General features: G+C 39.3%; 1 protein-coding gene across 4 annotated transcripts in view; it reads left to right on the top strand.

Moving 5' to 3' along the window:
* ATRNL1 (attractin like 1) overlaps positions 1-22,050 on the top strand; it is a 485,649-nt gene that overhangs the window by 42,412 nt on the left and 421,187 nt on the right. For all 4 annotated transcript variants that reach the window (XM_080641695.1, XM_080641694.1, XM_080641692.1 and 1 more), the window contains exons 7-8: positions 1,416-1,503; positions 5,407-5,662. In XM_080641695.1, coding sequence (XP_080497821.1) covers positions 1,416-1,503; positions 5,407-5,662 — 344 coding nt within the window. The remainder of the gene's footprint in view (positions 1-1,415; positions 1,504-5,406; positions 5,663-22,050) is intronic.

Below are 22,050 nucleotides of genomic sequence, written 5' to 3'. Positions count from 1 at the left end.
AGGGAGTCTGTGAAAGTTACGTTCTGATTGATTCTATTCCCTCATTTGTTTCATTCACACGCATCTTCTAATGCCAGCGTAGGAAAGAAGTTAACCATAATACTGAAATCAGTTGTTTGTAACCTTCCCTTTTTAAAAGTGTGTGAAGAGAGCTTGTTTGCTTTCCCTGATAAGTTGGAGGAAGAAAGAGAAGAGATGATAATTGATAATGAGCTTCTTAAACAAGGTCCTAGTCAGTTCTTGGCTGGGTGCTTCCCTCTGTATATTTTGGCAAATTGAAGAGATGTGAGGGTGGAGTATGATGGTGACAGCTGAATTGAAATTCGCTTCGATAAGCATTTGAGAGTCACAGCTTGGAACTTCTATTTTCATTTGTATATTTTTAGAGCAGAAGAATAAAGATTGACTTTCATTTTTATCTAGTAATCCAGTAGTACTTTCTTTTTACAGAAGCTTCTGTCTTACTAGATTCATGTCACACAATCTCAAATGATCAGTAAACAAGATACGTTTGTGTGTAGGCATAGGTACTCCTTGGTTAACTTACATAATGCTGAGCTAGATGCACGTAAAAGAATAAAATTGAATACATAAAGCAAATGGCTATTTTAAATATGGAGAGAATTTTCATCCATTTCCAAAGGAAAAGCTGGCTTTTTTTATTTTTTGCTTCTACGAAATTTATTATTATTGTTATTATTTTATTGAATTTATTGGGGTTACATTGGTCAATAAAATTATATAGGTTCCAAGTGTACAAACCTACAACACATCATCTGCACATTGCACTGTGTGCTCATCATCCAAAGTCTAGTCTCCTTCCGTCACCATTTATCATCTCCCTCTTCCACCTGCCTCCACCCCCCTTCCCTCTGGTAATCACCGTTAGTTGGCTGTCTGTTCCATGAGGTTTTTTTTTTTTTTTGGTTTAATCCCTTCACCTATTTCACCCACCTCACCAACCCTCTGCCTTCTGAGAGCTGCCAGTCTGTTCTCTGTCTTTTTTTTTTTTATTTAAAAATGCAGACCAGCTCACTATTGTTTAAGTCAGTGGTCGGCAAACTGCGGCTTGTGAGCCGCTGTTTGCCGCTCTGTTGACTAATGAGTTTGCTGACCACTGGTTTAGGTTAAGCAATTGGCTGAAATTATTAAAGCAATTCAAACAGTTCATTCAAGTAATAAATAGTCAAGCTAATGTATACTGTACATTTAGGTGATTGAGTCCTAATTTAAAGTCGGTATATCTTGAATGTCTTTATGAAAAATACCGAATATGGTACCTGAAATTATGAGCTTATTAGTTCTAATTGTTTTGAATTTAATGAATACTTGAATACAGATGAAGAAAACATATGCAGATTAAAAAACCAAACAGGAATCTTAGATTATGAAGTTATTTCTTTTCTTGGTTCTAGTTACAATTTAGAAAACAGCATATGGAATGTGGGAACTCTGTCCAGGGGACCGCTCCAGAGGTATGGACACTCTCTTGCTTTGTATCAGGTAAGGATCTTGCTTTTTAAATTAAAAAAAATATTTTTGAGTTCACCTTGGTGGAAAAAATACTAAATCTCAGATTTATTTCAAACACCTAATGAGAACAATAGATCATATGGATCACAATAACTTGAGATGTCACAGACTCATGCACTATTTTAGTAAAGAAAAAAAAAATAGATTTTTTAGTATGATTCGCCATTGAACAAGAGAAGAAACAAAGATTGAGTTTTTGTCCTTGGCTTGATTCCTAGCCATCAGGTCAGTCACTTTTCTCTTTCATTGTGGTAAAATTAAAATTTACCTTTCTAACCATTTTTCATGAGAGTTCAGTGGCATTAAGTAGGTACATTCAAATTGTTGTGCAACCATCACCACCATTATCTCCAGACTTTTTTTTGTCTTAAGGCTGAAACCTTATACCCATTAAACAACAATTCCCCTCCTCCTCCAGACCCTGATTACCATCATTCCACTTGCTGTCTGTGAATTGGACTACTCTGGGGACTTCACATACGTGGACTCATACAGCATTTATTCTTTAATGACTGGCTTATTTCACCAAGGATAATGTTCCCAAGGTTTATCCATATTGTAGCATGTGTCAGAATTTCATTCTTTTTTAAGCCCGAGTAATAATCCCTTGTATGTGCATACCACATTTTGTTTATTTACCTGCATGTGTCAGAATTTCATTCTTTTTTAAGCCCGAGTAATAATCCCTTGTATGTGCATACCACATTTTGTTTATTTACCTGTCGATAAACAACTGGCTTGCCTTTACCTTTTTGGCTATCGTGAATAATGCTGCTATCAACATAGGTGTACAAATATCTGGCTCCTGTCCCTACTTTCAATTTTTGGGATAGAAATTGCTGGATTGTATGATAATTCTACTTTTATTTTTTGAGTAATTTCCATATTTTCTGCAGCTGCTGCACCATTTTACTTCCCACCAGCGCCGCACAAGGGTTTCATCCTCCATGTCCTTGTCTGCACTTTCAGTCTTTGGAACAGTTTTACTGGGATAAAATTGACATACCATATAATTCACTGATTCTAAATGGGTGTAATTGAATGGTTTTCAGTGTATTCAGAGTCGTGCAACCATCTCTTGCAGATTTGTGCCATATTGCAGACTTGTGCAATCAAGTTTAGAACATTTTTATCACCTCACCAGTATCCTTACCTATCACTCCAAACCTCCTCATCCTTCCAGCCTTAAGCAATCATGAATCTACTTCTTATCTATGTTGATTTGTCTACTCTGGACATTTCATATAAATGAGATTGTGTACTATGTGGCTTATGACTTGCATATTATAGCATGTGTCAGTCATTTATATCTCTAAATAATATTCTGTTGTATGGACATATACTACATTTTGTTTATCATTTCATCAATATATGGACATTTGGGTTATTTTCACCTTTTAGCTCTTATGGAACAATGCTGCTATGAACATTAATGTATACGTTTTTGTGAGGACACATGCTTTCATTTCTCTTGAGTATATATCTAGTATTGGAATTGTGGATCCAATGGTAACTCTACATTTAGTTTTTGGATAAACTGCCATGGTTTTCCAAACTGGCTATACCATTTTACATTCCCTCCAGCCAGGTATGGAAGTTGTAATTTCTACAGATCCTCACCAGCTCTCATTAGTATCTGTCTTTTTTATTATAGCCATCCTATTGAGTGAGAAGTGATATCTCATTGTGTTTTAATTGCATTCCCTGTTGATGAATAATGTTGAGCATGATTTCTTATGCTTACTGTCTGTATTTTCTTTGGAGAAATGTCTATTCATGTCCTTTGCCCATTATTAAATTGGGTTGTCTTTTTATTATTGAGATGTAAAGAGTTCTTTATGTATTCTAGATACAAGTCCCTTATGATTTGCAAATATTTTCTCCCATTCTGTGAGCTTTCACTGTCTTGATGGTGTTGTTTGAAGCACAAAAGTTGTTGTTGTTTTTTTAAATTTTGATGAAATCCAATTTATCTTTTCCCCCTTTTGTTGTTGGTGATTATGGTGTCATAACTAAAAATCTAAGATCATGAAGATTTACTCCATGTTTTCTTTTAAGAGTTTTATGGTTTGGCTCTTACATTTATTTAGGTCTTTGATTAATTTTGAGTTAAATTTTGTATATGGTGTGCAGTAAGGGTTCAAGTTCATTCTTTTGCATGTCACTATTCAGAGCTCTCTTAGCACCATTTGTTGAAGAGACTATTCTTTCTCCATGGGCTGTCTTGGCACTCTTGTCAAATATCAGTTGGGCATATATGTTTGGTATCTCTGGACTCTCAGTTCCATTGATTTATATGTTTTTATGCCCGTAGCACACCGTCTTGATTACTTTTGCTTTGTAGTAAGTTTTTACATAGAGAAGTGTGAGCCCTCCAATTTTATTTATTTTTTTCACGATTGTTTGGATAGTCTGGGTGCCTTGTAATTTCATATGAATTTTGGAATCAACTTGTCAGTTTCTACAAAGAAGTCACCTGGAATTCTGATAAAAATGGCATTGAATCTGCTGTTCAGTGTGGAGAGTATCCCCTTCTTAACAATAAGTCTTTTGACCCAGGAACACGGGATGCCTTGTCATTTATTTAGAAATTAAAAGATTGCTTTCAACAAGGTTTGGTTGCTTCCAGAGTAAGTTTGGAATTTCTTTTGTTAGATTTATTCCCAAGTATTTTATTTTTTGATCCTTTTGTAAATGGAATTGTTTTACTTACTTTTATTTCTAGATTCTTCACTGCAAGTGTATAGAAATATAATTGATTTTTGCACATTGGTCTTGTATTCTGCAATGTGGTTGAACTCATTTATTAGCTCTAATTGTTTTTGTTTTTTTTGGGGGGGGGATTTCTTAGTATTGTCTATATATAAGTTCATATCTTCTATGAATAACAACATTTTACTTCTTTTTCAATCTGGGTGTCTTAAATCAGTTTTTTTTGCCAGTTTGCTCAGGCTAACGCCTTGAGTACAGAGTGGAATAAAAGTGGGAAAATGGGCATCTTTGTCTTGTTCCTGACCTTAGTGGGAAAGTGTCTGCTTTTTCATCATTCAGTATAATATTAGCTGTGTGTTTTCCTTAGATGATCTTTATTAGGTTGAAGAAATTCCTTTCTATTCCTAGGTTGTTGAAATAGTAATGATTTGTATTATTTATGCATCATTCATTTTAGTCCTATGTGATTAAAGTTCTTTGTATAATTTATAAGTGCTATAAAGCATCTGCCCATGGCCATGGGAAATGGTAATAAAAATGTACTCCATGCAATACACAGATGTGGGTGTACCTTTTTGTGAACTGTGCTTGATGAAAGCAGTGAATGACCCAGAACAGCACAGAGTAGTGTATATCGATGGCAACATTCCAGTGTGACAGCTAGCGACTCAGCAACTAGGAAAATTAAAAACTTGGTTAATTGCCTGGCTGCTGTAGCTCAGAGGTTGAGCATGGACCTATGTATGAACCAGGAGGTCAGGGTTCAATTCCAGGTCAGGGCACATGCCCAGGTTGTGGGCTTGATCCCCAGTGTGGGTCGTGGAGGAGGTAGCTGATCAATGATTCTCTCTCATCATTTATATTTCTATCTCTCTCTCCCTCTCCTTTCCTCTCTAGGAAAAAAAAAGGTTAATTGACTATATAATATAATTGTTTTAAATATCTTTTTGAAAGTGTGGATTCCCCCCCCCCTTCTTGTGAGTAAAAGCATTATTTTTCATTCGTCATGTGTCCCCATTTGACTTTTTACAAATAAGAACTATGCCTTATGCATGTTGTGATTGCTAAAACTGTGTTTAAATTTGGCCTTCATTCTAATTTGATATATATTGCTAAGAAATAACGGGTTTGTTTATTAATACTTGTTTTTTTAATTTACAGGAAAACATCTTTATGTATGGAGGCAGAATTGAAACCAGTGAAGGCAATGTCACAGATGAGTTATGGATTTTTAACATTCACAGTCAGTCCTGGAGCACAAAAACCCCCACTGTTCTTGGGCACGGGCAGCAGTATGCTGTGGAGGGGCACTCGGCACATATTATGGAGCTGGATAGCAGAGACGTTGTCATGATCATAATATTTGGATATTCTGCAATATATGGTTATACAAGCAGCGTACAGGAATACCATATCTGTGAGTTACTTTGCATGTGTAACTATAAACTCTTTCTTGATTGTGCACATTTTTATCTTTAAAATCTTCATATGAATTTAGTCAAAATGGTTAGTTATTTGAAATAAGAATTATAAGCCAAGAATTAATACTTGTTAATATAATTTTTTTTGGTTTTGTGTTAGATTTTGTCCTTTAATACTTAAGTTTATCTTCTTAGCCAAATGTGGGGAAATGTTACAGAAGTTACATTTTCTAAGAACTGAGAATATTTTTAAATATGTGAAATTCCAATAGGTGGTGCTACATCTTTGGTTTTTCACTCGTGGACTAAGAGCTAAAACTAACCCAGTCTCTTTACTATGCATTTCATGATTTTTTGAAAAATATATTTTTATTGACTTCAGAGAAGAAGGGAGAAGGAGAGAGAGATAGGAACATCAGCAGTGAGACAGATTCATTGATCAGCTAGCTGCCTCTTGCATGCCCCACACAGGATTGAGCCTGCAACCTAGGCGTGTGCCCTGATCGGGAATTAAACTGTGACCTCCTGGTGTATAGGTCGACACTCAACCATTGAGCCATGCCGGCTGGGCAGGATTTTTTATTTTTCAGAGTTCTGTTCCTAGGCTTACTGCAGTGTCTCTATATGTATTAGTCTTTTAGAGGAAGCTCTTGAGAGCTTGTCAGCTTCTATGAAAGATTATTATCTGGTGCATGAAGGTGTCAGGGGCAATCTACATGTGACTGCACGATATTAATAAATACTCTTCTTCATTTTTCTGGCACTTTATGTTATTTAAATTCTTTATGAAATTTTCAAACAGTTGTAAGTTTTAAAAAAAATTTGTCTACACATATATGCACCCTATAGTCACTACTTAGATTCAAGAACATGTTCCATATCTGGCCTTGACCAGTATTTTGAACTCAAGGTTTTGCTTTTTTTGTGTAACTGTACAGGGTGATCTGTTTCTCCTTCCTGTCACCGGTACAGCTGGGCTGAAAGTGGGATATGCATCCTCCTTCCTTTTGTCATTTACACTCTATTCCCACGCCTTCCTCCTTTGAATCACTCAGCTTTGAATCCTATGTCATTAGACTATATCACCTGTTTCTTCGCCTTCTTGTCTTCTGTTGCTCCTTAGGTCACTCTTTTATGCCTTGAAGGAAATAGCGTCTGGCTCACTGTCACTCCATCCCATATACATTAACCAAATATTTCTATGATTTCAGTATCCGCTGAAATAATTTTTCCAATACTTGGCTTCTCAATTTTTTGATCTCGCTCCCAAAGATCTTGTTTTCCATCCTACTTGAATCAGTCTTACCCATTGTCCTACCTGCAATGAATTCCACAATTCCCATTTCAGAAATCTCACTCCAGCGCCTGCAGCTTACTCCTGTTAGTCCCCACACTGGTAATTCTTCAACCGTCCCAGAGCATGTAGTTCACTAGCCTCTCTTCAGGTGTGTCTCCTTCTCTCTGTCCATACTTACCTCTACACTTACCAGGCTCACGTTCATAATCACCAGTCTCTCTTCCAACTCTTCATAATGACTCTTCCATACATTTTTCTCTCTCTTCAAACTTCCAACATGTCCTTCATCATAACTCTCAGCTGACGACCTTACTCACTGTTTTACTGAGAAAACACAAGCAGTCTAAAGAGAATTCCTACTGAAGGGAACATTTTGGAGTGCAATGATTAAAAAAGTAATGGTGCATCGAATAAACCTCTCCTGATAGCACGGAAGCTAGTGTGGCTGTCATTCTACTTTTTCAGATGAGCCCAAGAGTTGTTTCAGCAAGAGTTCAGTTACAAGAGACATCTGTAATACTTTTAACAATGAAGATAAATTAAAAAAAGAGTTAAGTTATAAATGGTCTACTAGTATATAGAAAGGTTTTGTTTGATTTTATTTTAATTTTATGATAATGTTCATGGAGTGTTGTAGGTATTATTTCCATATTTTGTAACATTGAAATTTTCTTTGTGGCTTAATTTTCATAAATACTGTTTAGACACACTTGAAAAGAAGGCAAATGTTACAATTTTAAGGTATGGTATCTGAGATACATACATATATATATATATATATATATACATATATATATATATTCTACTTCATTCATTATGCTTCTTAGTTCTTCTATTTTTGTATTGGATCTATCATGCTGTGAAAATTGAAGTCTACATATGTTAGTGTATTTTTGCCTATTTCTCCTTGTATATTCTGGAATTTACGCTTTATGAAAATTGCTATTATGGATATTCATAATGTTGATTTTTGCATTAATGTTATAAAGTGCTTTGTTTATTTAATGTTTTTTGACCTGATTTCTGTCTTGTCTGATATTAATATTACGGCTCTTGGTTATTTGGGGTGGGGCTGTCTTTCTTTTGTTGATATGCTTTTGCCCATCTATTGTTAACCTTTCAGAATCACTTTGTTTTAAAGACATCTCTGTGTACAACAAAAAGTTAGATTTTGCTTTGTGATCCCATCTGTTTTTTGTACATTTTCTGTACATGTTTTATATTTTTAATAGTCACTCTGTGGTCTTTTAAAAAATTATGTGTCTTCTCATGTCCAGAGGAGGCCCATTTTTTTGAGGAAAGGAGTGATTTTGGGATCTGCCACTCTTAGGCTTCTTCCGGACTCCTTGTTTCTAGTCGTCCTTCTGCATTCTTGGGGCTTCCTCCTTCTGGCTCTTGGTTTTACTTGCTTTTTTGCACTTGATTTGGAGTTTGGGTTTTTTAATTCTACGTTTATCTGGAAATTTAATTTTCTTTTTCATTCATGTTTTCCTTGTTGTTTTATTATCTTCCCAGGGATGAATGGGGAGATTCAGAATTCAGCTATCACCATGCTTGTATTTGAACCACAGGTTTTGACTTTTGAAGTGTGAAAGCAAATATTTAACTAAGTTTAAAGTCAACCAATATTTTCACTCTTTGATCAAGCCTCAATATACAGGGCAATGTTTGTACTGCCTTAATCCATCCTATTTTGTTTCAAACACATTTGACATTATCAGTATTTTATACTAGGGATCAACAGTCTATTCTATAGAGGGCAAGATAGTAAATATTTTAGACTTTGTGGCCCATGCGGTCTTTGTCACAACTAATCACCTCCGCTGTGGTAGCAAGAAAGCCAACACTGACAGGCCGTCAACAGATGGGCATGGCTTTGCTCCCGATGTTGCCCTCATGTCTTAGTTTTTCTAGTCCTGCTCTGGAGAGAGGGTGTGCGTGCTACTGGGGCCTAGCAGTCCTGGTCCAGATTAATTTAACATGTTGGCATGTGGTTTTCTTTGGACCTCGGATTTACAGTGAATTCGTGTCCCAAGATCTATGACCAAAAGTTCCCAGGAAAAATGAGATTTTTTTTTTTACATACAGCCAAGTAGAAATACACATTTTCTGTCTGCTTCTGCAGAGAAGATTAAAAAATAACTCACTTTTTCATTGAGGATATAATCCTTCAGGGATCCTGACTTTGTATAGAAGTTCTCTGATCCAGTACCCACATGGGCTTACCTTCAGTACTGGCCATTAAAACCAAATTCCTAGGCCGCCTGAATGGTACATACCTTCCTTACCCTGCCTTTCCACTGAATACAGTTTCTGGCCCTCAGAATATATTTTCCTCTTTTTATACTAACCTTTTTTTGCAGGATAGTCTCATTCAGCCATGAGACATGGTGGCAGTTATGCTTTCCAGGGATGGCTAGGAAGGCACAGCAGATGAATTCTAATTTTCTATGAATGGTAAATATTGATAAATTCACTGCCTGGTAGGTTTTGTTTTCCTTTTATTTTTTAAAAAATATATTTTTATTGATTTCAGAGAGGAAGGGAGAGATAGAAACGTGTATGAGGAGAGAATCATTGGTCTGTTGCCTCTTGCACGCCCCCTACTGGAGGTGGAGCCCGCAACCCAGGCAGGTGCCCTTGACCAGAATTGAACCCGGGACCCTTCAGTCCCCAGGCTGACGCTCCATATCCACTGAGCCAAACCGGCTAGGGCTAGGTTTTTGTTTTCATTTGGAATAATTTGATTACAGAACATCAGTTGTAGTTTTGGTAAATTTTCAACTACTTCTGTAGAGTTTCTTTTGGCTTATTCTATAACCAAAATACTATTTTAAAATAAATTTATCAACAGGGTATTTTTGGTTTGATTTTTGTCTTATTAATGGCATTACTTGTCAGGCACACTTAAGAATGTAGTCTAAGATGGAAATGGGGAGAGTACATGATTCATTTATGGGTTTTATAAGAATAACAGGTGAATTAAGGGTGGAATTTAAATTCCGTGATTTATTTAAGTACAAAGTAAAAGTCATCAATTTTTCTGTAAAATTGTATTTTTATATTAAAATGAACTTATGTTATTTACTCTTAATGCAGTTTGAATTCACTGCTTATTGTTGAAAGTATGTGGTGTCAAAATAATCCGTAATTACTTTCACTTTGAAAAGTAACTTGCATAGAAAAGTAAATAGAACGATGGGGAACTATAGTTTAAAGCTGCCAGAATAATTAAGTTGTATATACCACAGACAAGTGCTACTTCAGGGAAGGATACTATATTAAGTAGGGCTGCTTTGAACATAAATAACAGGATAATTTATCATCTTAGTTATAAGTACAGACTTATCTCTACAGAGACAGTTTAAAACATTTGCCCCCTGTTTATAGTGGGATTACTTACTACCATGTACGTTTAAGCTGTTTTTTCCTGGCTGGTTTTAATGGCTTCAACTACCCAAATGTAGGTCGGATTTACTTTGAGAATCCTTACATGTTTAAAGCTTCTAGAAAGCTGAGAATGTTTTGTTTAATTAAAGAAGGGACTCTCTTTTCCAGCACTGTGGTGAAGGTAATGGGAAAGAAAGCTGAAATTATAATAGAGCAATTCATGAAAACAGGGCATTTTACTAAATAAAAACTTACCCTGAATTATACTCTAAGGACATTGATCTCACCATTAGGTAGAGATTTTTATTTTTATTTATTTATTTAAAATATTTTTTTTTGTTTAAAATATTACATATATTAGTACATATATCTCCTTGTTTCCCCCCATTGACCTTCCCCCAGCCTCCCCTACCGCCCTGTCTCATGCCCTCATCCCACCCCCCAGTGCATTATGTAGAGATTTTTAAAAGAGACAAAAATTTCCCAGTTAACATATTCCAAAATGACCACTTACTAAATTTTGAGTAACAGTGAAAATAACTGTGAAGTATTTCTGGTTCAGTGCTTACTATCCTGAATCTTCTTTGAGATTTTTGTAATAATATGATTCAAAACCAAGGAACCATGTAGTTAGCTTCAGTTATCTTAGTTGGAGTCTTATCCATTAACATTAACAAAATTTAAGACACTAGAGAATATTTTTAGCTGTTGAGCTGGAAGTTTATGCGTATTACCATTGCTGGTTTGAGTTTTAGAGGATCTGTTGAGCTCAGGAGTACCTCCATATATTGTAGCTTACAGGCTCACCCTTCTGGTTCCACTTGGTTCCAGACATATGCAGTGATGCACATCAGCAAGGAATGCATCAGGTCTTATTCCTTGTCTTTGCGGAACTTACTTCTAGTAGGGTGATACCGCCAATAAGTAGTAAATATAACACAGCTGTGCGTGCTGTATGATGTGTTAGAAGATAGTAAATTTTATAAAAATAGAGCAAAGCAAAGGGGACTGAGAATACCGAGGTGGCTGGGAAGGCCAGCAGGGTAAGCCTCAATGAGAAGATGAATTTTGATCAAAGCATTGCAGGAAGTGGAGAAGTTTGCTACGGAGATAATCTGTGGGGGAGGGGAGTGTTCCCTAGAAGTAGGAACAGCTGCAGGTGTCCTCAAACTACGGCCCCACATGCGGCCCGAGGACATTTATCTGGCCTGCCAGGTGCCGCTGCCTGTCATGCTTAGCAGCCGACTCGTCCCGGGCCCGCAGTGCGCATAGGAATTTGTTCATAGTTGTTTTTTTTTTAAAACTATAGTCCGGCCCTCCAATGGTCTGAGGGACAATGAACTGGCCCCCTGTTTAAAAAGTTTGAGGACCCCTGAAGTGTAAAGGCAAGAACATTCAGAGCATGTTCAGGGCACAGCAAGGAGTCTGGAGGAGAAAATAAAAATTAACAGATGAGGTCAGAGAAGTAATAAGGAGCAAAATCATAGGGTTTTTGCACAGCCTTTGTTTTTTTTTTTTTAAATATGTTTAGGCATTTCTTTTTTTTTCTTTTTTTTAAAATAAATCTTTATTGTTCAGATTATTACAGGTGTTCCTCTTCCCCCCCCCCCCCCATAGCTCCCCTCCACCTGATTCCCCACCCCACCCCATGCCCTTACCCCCCACCACTGTCTTCATCCATAGGTGTAAGATTTTTGTCCAATCTCTTCCCGCACCTCTCCTTCCCCCTGAGAATTGTCAGTCCACTCACTTTCTATGTCCCTGATTCTATTATATTCACCAGTCCATTCTGTTCTTCAGATTTTTTATTCACTTGATTTTTAGATTCACTTGTTGGTAGGTATGTATTTGATGTCATTTTGTTGTTCATAATTTTTATCTTTACCTCTTTCTTCTTCTTCCTCTTCTTAAAGAATACCCTTTAGAATTTCATGTAATCCTGGTTTGGTGGTGATGAACTCCTTTAGCTTTTTCTTGTCTGTGAAGCTCTTTATCTGACCTTCAACTCTGAATGATAACTTTGCTGGGTAGAGTAATCTTGGTTGTAGGTTCTTGCTGTTCATCACTTTGAATATTTCTTGCCACTCCCTTCTGGCCTGCATAGTTTCTGTTGAGAATCAGCTGACAGTCATATGGGTACTCCCTTGTAGGTAACTAACCGTTTTTCTCTTGCTGCTTTCAAGATTCTCTCTCTGTCTTTTGCCCTTGGCATTTTAATTATGATGTGTCTTGGTGAGGTCCTCTTTGGATTCGTCTTGTATGGGGTTCTGTGCGCTTCCTGAACTTGTAAGTCTATTTCTTTCACCAGGTAGGGAAAGTTTTCTGTCATTATTTCTTCTAATAGGTTTTCAATATTTTGCTCTCTCTCTTCTTCTGGCACCCCAAAAATTCGGATGTTGGTACGCTTAAAGTTGCCCCAGAGGCTCCTTACACTATCTTCATATTTTTGGATTCTTTTTTCTTTTTGTTTTTCTGGTTGGGTGTTTTTTGTTTCCTCATATTTCAGATTTTTGGTTTGATTCTTGGGGTCCTTTGATCTACAGTTGAATTTCTGTATATTCTTTATTTCAGACAGTGTATGCTTAATTTCTGACTGGTCCTTTTCCATTTTTTGGCATTCTCATTAAGGTCCTTGAAGGTCTCACTAAGCTCCTCGGAGGTCTCATCAAGTTTCTCGGCGGTTTTTAGAAGATTCTTGAGTAACCTTATAAATGTGGTTCTGAACTCTATGTCGTCCAGTAGTTTGCTTTCCTCCATTTCTCTCATTCGTGACATGTTTCTTTGTCTCCGCATTTTGGCTGCTTCCCTGTGTTGATGGAGTGGCTTTGTGTGGTAGGTGACCTATAGAGGCCAGTAGCTCAGCCTCCCCAATCACTTGAGGTGGTGGACGCTCTTGGTACACCCCTTTGTGGGCTGTGTGCAAAGTCTTGGTGTAGTTAAGCCTTGATTGCTGTTGGTACACTGGGAGGAATTGACCTCCAGGCCAATTGGCTGTGAGGACCCGCTGTGTCTATAATGGAAGAACTGCTGTGCTGGAGACATGCTTATGGTGCAGGACTTGTTTCAGTGGGGCTTTGGTGCTCACTGAGTCTGCCTCTTGAATGTGTCACTTATGGATGTGAGGAGTTGAAATCTGGTGTCTCACACTGACCACTAGGTACACTGGCTTCTGGATCTCCAATGGGGTGCAGGTCAGCTACTGTCTGAGGCCACCCAGCAGGAGCTATAGCGAGAACTACAGTTTTTTCCTCTTTGCATGGGGTTTGGAGGTTTTGGAGCTGTCTGACCTGGGCTGCAAGTTTGCTAGGTTAAGCTGCGATAGGGCAGGCCATTCATATGCTAAAGCCGCTGCTTGGAGCTTGGGTGGGTTTGTAGGTTGTGCGGGATGGGGTCTCAGGGTGATGGCTGCCAGTTAGCCGGCTCTGTGTCTCCGACCGCGTCCCCGCGTCCCGCGCCCCAGCGCAGTAAACAATTATTCCTGCGTGCAGCTCTTCAAGCAAGCCACCCTCACTTTCCGACCCGATGGCAGATAGTCCAGCTTCTCCCCGCAGGAGTTTGGGTCCCCCGCGTCTCCCCAGAAACTGGATTTCAGAGTAATCGGGGGCTTGTCTCCCTTCGGGTTGAAAAAAGCAACGCCTGCCACCAGCCCGATTCGCGTGCCTCCGTACCTCAGCTTTTCAGCGCTTGTGCACGTCTCAATGCTCTTTTCTCTTTCCTTCTAGTTGTAGAACTTCCACTCAGCCAGCTTTCCCGTGGTTCTGGGTGATAGAAGTTTTGTCTTTTAGTTGTAGTTTTGAAATTGTTGTGCGAGGCAGCAGTTTAGGTGTTTACCTACGCCGCCATCTTGGATCTTCTCCCAGCCTTTGTTTCTTACTCTGAGGAAATGGAGAGATGTTGCAAGCTTTTGGGCAGAGCAACAACATAATTTTTAAATGAATCCTTCTGGCTGCGTTGAAAATAACCTCTGCGGAGGAAAGAACAGAAGTGCAGAAGCAGTCAGATTCCTGTTAGCCTGAGCAGTGATGATGGCCTTAGACCAGGGTGGTAGTATTGGAGTGAGGACCATCAGTCCATTTGTTTTATATGTTTTTAGAGTAAAACGAATAGTATTTGCTGAGGGTTTGGATGTAGAGTCTGAGATAAAAGAGAGGAGTCAAGGATGATTCCAGGGTTTTTGGCCTGAGCAACTAGAAAGATGTAGTTGCCATCGACTGACATGTTGAAGATCCTGAAGCAGGTTTGAGGCGAAGGATGATTCAAGGTCAGGATTTCAGTTTGGACATTTATATGTGTGATATCCATTAGACATTACAGTGAAAATGTCAAGTAGATGTGTGGGTCTGGAGTTCTTCTAGAGAGAGATCTGGGCGGGAGGTGTAAATGTGGGAGTTTGGGGGATAGAGATAGATAGCATTTAAAACCATGCGACTGGATCATATCACTAAGGAAATGGGTGCAGATAAAAAGAAAGAGCGATTGAGCCCAGGGTGTTCCAATGGTAAGAGGTAGGGAGAAGAAGAAAATTAGCAAGAAAGAGGGTGGTGAACTGGATGCCAAATGAAGAAAGATTTTAAACAGAAGAGTCGTCATCTCTGTTAAATGCTGCTCTGCCGGTGGGTGAAGTAAGATGATCACTAAGGATTGACCTTGGATTTGGGACTGTGCAGGTCACTGGTGATCTGCACAAGAACAGTCTTTGTGTAGTGGTTGGGTAAAGCCCAGTTGGATTGAAGAGGGAATTGGGCAGCTCTTTCAAGGAAACTTGCTTGTCAAGGGGAGCAAAGAAGTTAGCAGCAACTGGCAGGAGGTACAGGATCTTTCTAAAGGGTTTTCACACAAGCAGACCATGGAACAAGGATTCAGGTGAAAGAATTTTATTTGGGAAAGGCCAGGTAACACTATTAGGATAGTTAAGAAGTAGTGCAGACAAGAGAAGGCAGCCTTTACATGCATAACCCAGGCCCAGAGACAATAGTGCTGTAGGCCTGGGGGAGAGGGGATGGAGGGAGTTAATGGAGGGAAAAAAGGGACAACTGTAATACTTTGAAAATAAAGATAAATTCGAAAAAAGGGTCCATTAATAGAGACAACTGCCAGAGTGGTGATGGAACTTCCTTACCCAGGCTTTCAATCAACACGTAATCTTTGAAATTTCCTTCTTTAATTATAATGCTTGTAGTTAGTTGATGAATCCTGTGGGCCGTGTTCGCAAAATCAGTCCATGCTTTAGCTGAAGATAGGTTTCATTCAATGTGCTTGATTTACAGCTGACCTCTGAACAAGACGGGTTTGGACTGCATGGGTCCACTTATATGCAGATTGTTTTTTCATTGATACTGTTTCCCATCCATAGTTGGGAGTCTGTGGATGCAGAAAGCTGACTGTATGCTCGATCTGCACCATTTTACATAAGGACTTGAGCTTTCATGGATTTTCATTTCTGTGGAGGGGGGTCCTGGAACCAATCCTCGATGGATACTGAGGGACAACAGGTGTAGTTCAGTTTTTGGGTAGTTAAAAGTTACACTCGGATTTTCAACCACTTGAAGGGTTGGCACCCATAAGCCTGTGTTGTTCAAGGCTCAACTGTGAGTGGAAATGTGTGTAGGTAGATAACAGCAGAGTGCGTAAGGAAATAGCTTACGGGGAACACACACAAGTAGGTATGACAGGGAAATTTTTCATGAGGGCACCCTAAAGTATAACTTCCAAGAGTGATGTATGGCTATCATGTGCTTAGAAGTGACAGTAATCAACTAGCTTCATGCACAAAATTATTGGAAAAATCAGGAAAACTCATAATATAGAGATCAGCCTGCAATAAAGGTACCATAAAGTTTTGTTTTAAGTAACAAAGTGGAGGTAGACTCTGTAATTGTATAATCATGAAAAGACTCCTGTTATTCTACAATTGTGTTTACTGCCTTTTCCATTTTCTGGAGGTGGTTTAATTTTTTTTCTAGATTCTTTGTTTATAAGTGACTATGAAACACATATTGCTTTTTATAGTTATTGTTTTTCTAAGAAGTTTACTTTAAGGCATGAATCCTGCTGTGTATCTCTTTGTTTGTGTACTTTCTAGTAAAGTGCCATGTATTAAATGCCTGATAAATATTTGAGGAGGAAGGAATAGGGTTGTCAGTAGTATTCCTTTTCTGCTTCTATTATACTTGGACTTTAAAAATTTTAATACTATGTGGTCATCTGTAGCATTTTATTTTCTCTTGATGTTCAAGATTGATATATTTGCTTCACATTTTTTAAGAACATTAGCTATTGGTATTTTTTAAAATACATAGCACTCTTGTTTGTCTATACATTCTATTTATTAAAAAACATAACCATTTGTTGGATATTGCTTGTAATTTTTCTCTTTATAATTATGTTTACATTAATATCAGAATAATCATGTCCGACTAATAAAACCACCCCCAAAGTATATTTGATGAGAGGATATTTATTTTAAAAAGCATAGCCATTTACTGTATCCCTTTAATTTTCTCTTTCTAATCATGCTTATTCATTTTTTATTTTTCAGAAGTTTTCTGCCTCCACTATTCTGAAATCCAGAATTTTTTATTATATATTTGTTTTAAAAAATAGCTTTACCACATATCCATGTATGCTTATATAACATACTGTTTTGTTCACTTGTTTTTGAATTTTTAAAAAGGAAATAACGTTTTATGCAGTTTTCTGAGGTTTTCTTTCTTTCTTTTTTTTTTTTAACCAGGGTTCACCCGTGTTGTTATGACTTACCAGTTAACTCCTTCGCATTTCTGTATTTTATTGTATAACTCCACCACAATTCACTTATCTATTCTCCTGTGCATGAGCTGTTGGGTTGGATACCTGTCAAAAATCATCCACAGAAGCAATTTTGAAACACCTTGATAAAAATACTATATTTTAAAAGAAAAAGAAAAAATATTCAGGCTCTTCCAGCAGAAAGATGAAATATTTTATAAGGGCAAGAGATTAGGTTAGTATCAGATTTCTCAAAAGCAACATAAATCTAGGCAAACATGGAACAACTTTTTCAGGAGACTGAAGGAAAGCAAGGATAGACTAAGGGTTTTATATCTTGCCACACTGTCCTTCAAGTGTCAAGGCTATAGAAAAAAACAGTTTGAGATGCCAGACTCAGAAAATTCTGTCGCTATGTGGCCTCCCCTCAGAAATCTGCTCAAGTAGAAAGGTGCAGACTTCTTTTTGGGTAAAAGTCTAGATATAAGTAATTTAGGCGCTATGGGCTACCCGGTATCTGTTGTCACTACTCGGCTCCGCCATTGAAGCGGTACACAGGCAGCCGTGTCGGTACGTAAACGAGGGAGCGTGGCTGTGTTTCAGTAAAACAGGATGTACAGAACAGTGGGCTGGATTTGGTCCCTGGGCTGTACTTTGCCAACCCCTCTCCTAGGGAATAAGCTCCATCTCAGGAAGCGATGAATGGGAACACTTCGGGTAAAAGACTGATGGAGAACATTTAATTTTAGAGCTAAGACTAAAACAAGGGTGGAGATGTCAGTAGACAGTTAGCGTGCAAATGTTATGTGTTTTGTCCAAGTAGAAAGGATGCAATTAAAAATGGAAGGAGAAGAAGGGAAGCCATTTAACTCTTGGTATTCAGTAAGGTTCTGTTGGGTCCAATTTTAGTTTTTCTGCTTTTTGTTTGTTTGTTTTGAGCAGGCCTAACTATTTGTGAAGACTGTTGTTTTATACTAGAGAGCTGGTGTGTGAAATTCATACGGGGGTGGGGGTATCCCTCAGCCCGGCCTGCACCCTCTCGCAATCCGGGACCTCTCGGGGGATATCCAAGGAATCCCTGCTGGATCAGGCCTAAACCGGCAGTCGGACATCCCTCTCACAATCCGGGACCACTGGCTCCTAACCTCTTGCCTGCCTGCCTGCCTGATCGTCCCTAACCCCTCGCCTGCCTGCCTGATCGTCCCTAACCCCTCGCCTGCCTGCCTGATCGCCCCTAGCCACTCGCCTGCCTGTCTGGTCACCCCTAACCACTCTGCCTGCCTGTTGGCCCCTAACCACTCTGCCTGCCTGATTGCCCCTAACTGCTCGCCTGTCTGCCTGATTGCCCCTAACCGCCTCTGCCTTGCCCCTGCCCGCTGCAGCTTTGTCCGGAAGGATGTCTAGAATGATGTCCGGTAGGTCGTTCAGATGTCTGGTCTAATTAGCATATTATACCTTTATTATTATAGATGTCCCATTCTTTCTAAGAAGTCTTCAAATGAACAAAGAGAACATCTCCTTATTTACAAAATATAGAATATTCCATCTGTAATTATTAGGTGTATTTATTTCACTCATCCATGTTTCAAATGAATAACAACCATTCTGATAGGGAGAGAGACGAACAAATCCAAGTGGCTTTTTAACATAATGTTTGACAGAATGGCCTCTGTCTAGGTGTGGATGTGGGGAAGAATTGCAAATAAATCTTTTAGGGTTGTTTTTGGAAGGTTTTGGTGAAGCACTTGAAATTGTTTTAGGTGTTTTGTTAGATGGAAAAAATGAGTTGATATTAGGAATTAAAGTTCTCAGTGTGGAAGATAGGAGATATAGATGCGAAATGGGGAGGGCAAGGAAGAATCCTTCTGAATGAGATGGAATTAGAGGCATCAGTGTGAGCTGATGTTCAGATAGATAGATAGACAGACAGAAAGATGTAGATACTTCCGAAATGGCCTAGAAGCTAAGACACCCTGGTAGTGATCGCACTGATCACTGACTTTCCCAGATCCGGTTTCTAATAACATTCCCATGAGTAGTCAGGGCTGATGGTAAGGCGGTGGCAGGGACAGCAAAGATGAGCCTGGCACGTCTTGTTCTCCCAAATGAAGGAATTGCCCCAGAAAGTGATGGGTCCTCAAAGATACAGTCCTGTGTCAGCTTGGAGCGATTTCAGCATCAAAATAATTTAAGCAAGTAATAAATTATAATCTGGTGAAAAATATAATCCATGAGCTAGCACCTGATAATGGACAGACCAACAGACACAAATAGTGCTGAGGGGCATTCTCTTTCTTATGCAGAGTGCAGACTGGCATTGTTGGATGCTAAATCTGTGGGGGAGATGATGCATTTTTGGTGTGATGTGCTTGGTATTGAAGTGTCTTCCCCACAGATTGTTTATATGGTGCAGGGGGAAATAGCAACTATGTCAGTACCTTGAATAGGTGATTAAAATTCGCATCAGGAGCCGTGGGAAATTGGACATTGCGTGCCTCTGGATATGCTACTGCTGAAACAAACATCACGTAAAGCAGGCTTGGCAAACTTTTCTATAAAGGTTCCGATAGCAAGTATTTTAGTTTTTTTCAGTAATTTTGTCTCTGTTTCTTCTACTCAATTCTGCCATTGAAATTTGAAAGCAAGCCACAGATAATATGTATGTGAATGAATTTGCCTTTGTGCCAATAAATCTTTATTTGCAGAAATGAGCATCAGGCCATTATTTGGCCCTCGGACATAGGTTGTCAACCCCTGGCTTATAGTATTCTGAGTGGGAATACATACCTAAATCTGATCATCATGCAGTATCATACAAACTTCAAAGGAGGAATCTTTTATTTTAAAAGGGGGAGAATTTTATTCTTAAAAAATGTCACTGTCGAGGAGAAACCAAGATGGCGGCATAGGTAAACACCTAAACTGCTGCCTCGCACAACAATTTCAAAACTACAACTAAAAGACAGAACGGACACCATCCAGAACCACAGGAAAGCAGGCTGAGTGAAAATTCTACAACTAGAAGGAAGAAGAAAAGCTCACAGAGAATTGGAGGTACGGCAAAGGGGCTTTGTGCGCGCAGAGAGGAAGGGCGGCTGAGAGCTTGGCTGACTTCCTCTGGCGGAAGGGGGAAGGAAGCCTCGGACCGCGAGCTGGGAAAGGCAGAAGTCTGAAGGCGCACACGGGCCAGTGCGCACAAAGGCTGCGGAGGTAGCCATAGGCTTTCCCTAGTGAAAGGGAGTCAGAGGATCCTGACTGAGCCCCAGTTCTGACTGCAGTGAACCCCGGTTCCAGGCGAGCCCCTGGGGACCCACGCTCTTGTAGGGGGAGTCTGGACTCTCGGGCGGAGACTCGGGAGCCGGGGAAGGCGGAGGACTGAAAGTGTGCACACGCGCCGCGCCGGTGCGCACAAAGGCTGCGGGGGTTGCCACAGGCTTTCCCTAGTGGAGGGGAGTCAGAGGATTCTGACTGCACCGAGCCCCAGTTCTGACTGCAGTGAACCCCAGTTCCAGGCGAGCCCTTGGGGACCCACGCTCTTGTGGGGGGAGTCTGGACTCTCAGGCGGAGACTCGAGCTGGGGAAGGCGGAGGACTGAAAGCGCACATGCGCGCAAGGGCAAGGCTGACAGGAAGCCAAGACTGAGACTCCACCCCATCCAAGCTGAGCACAGAGGCTATTGCAATTTGGCAAGTCTAATCCTATAAGGCTGTCTCCAGCACCGGGCTTCTCCCAGCATAGACACAGCTGATCCTTACAGCCAACTGGCCCGGAGGTCAATTCTTCCCAGTGATACCAACAACAATAAAGACTTAATTACAACAAGGCTGTACACACAGTCCACAAAGGGGTGCACCAAGAGTGTCCACCTCAGGTTAACTGGGGAAGCAGACCCACTGGGCCATATTGGAAACCTAGCACAAATATCTACCTTACCAACTCAGGGATTCAGTGAAAATGCGGGGTCAAAGAATCAGATCACAAACGAAAGAAATGGAGGAAAACAAACGACTGGATATAGAATTCAAAACCACCGTTATAAGACTTTTTAAGAATATCCTAGAAAAGGCCGATAAATATATCGAGACCCTCGAAGATATGAAAAAGGACCAACTAGAAATTAAACATACACTGACTGAAATAAAAAATATTATACAGAGACCCAGAAACAGAATAGAGGAACACAAGAATCAAGTCAAAGAATTGAAATACAAAGAAGCAAAAAACACTCAACCGAAAAAGCAAAAAGCAAAAAAAAAAATCCAAAAAGTTGAAGATAATGTAAGAAGACTCTGGGACAACTTCAAGCGCACCAACATCAGAATTATGGGGGTGCCAGAAGAAGAGAGAGAGCAAGATACTGAAAACCTATTTGAAGAAATAATGACCGAAAACTTCCCCCACCTGGTGAAAGAAATAGACTTACAAGTCCAGGAAGCCCACAGAACCCCAAACAAAAGGAATCCAAAGAGGACCACACCAAGACACATCATCATTAAAATGCCAAGAGCAAAAGACAAAGAGAGAATATTAAAAGCAGCAAGAGAAAAACAGTTAATTACCTACAAGGGAGCACCCATACGACTGTCAGCTGACTTCTCAACAGAAACTATGCAGGCCAGACGGGAGTGGCAAGAAATTTTCAATGTGATGAATAGCAAGAACCTACAACCAAGATTACTCTACCCAGCAAAGCTATCATTCAGAATTGAAGGGCAGATAAAGAGCTTCACAGATAAGAAAAAGCTGAAGGAGTTCATCACCACCAAACCAGTACTATATGAAATGCTGAAAGGTATTCTTAAAGAAGAGGAAGAAGAAAAAAGTAAAGAGAAAAAATTATGAACAACAAATACATATCTATCAACAAGCCAACCTAAAAATCAAGTGAATTAAAAACCTGAGGAGCAGAATAATCTGGTGAATATAATAGAATCAGGGGCATAGAAAGGG

This window comes from Plecotus auritus (genome assembly GCF_963455305.1).
Source record: "Plecotus auritus genome assembly, chromosome: 9".
Lineage (NCBI taxonomy): Eukaryota > Metazoa > Chordata > Mammalia > Chiroptera > Vespertilionidae > Plecotus > Plecotus auritus.
The sequence above is the reverse complement of the archived record's forward strand: the minus strand, read 5'-3'. Positions and strand labels throughout refer to the sequence as shown.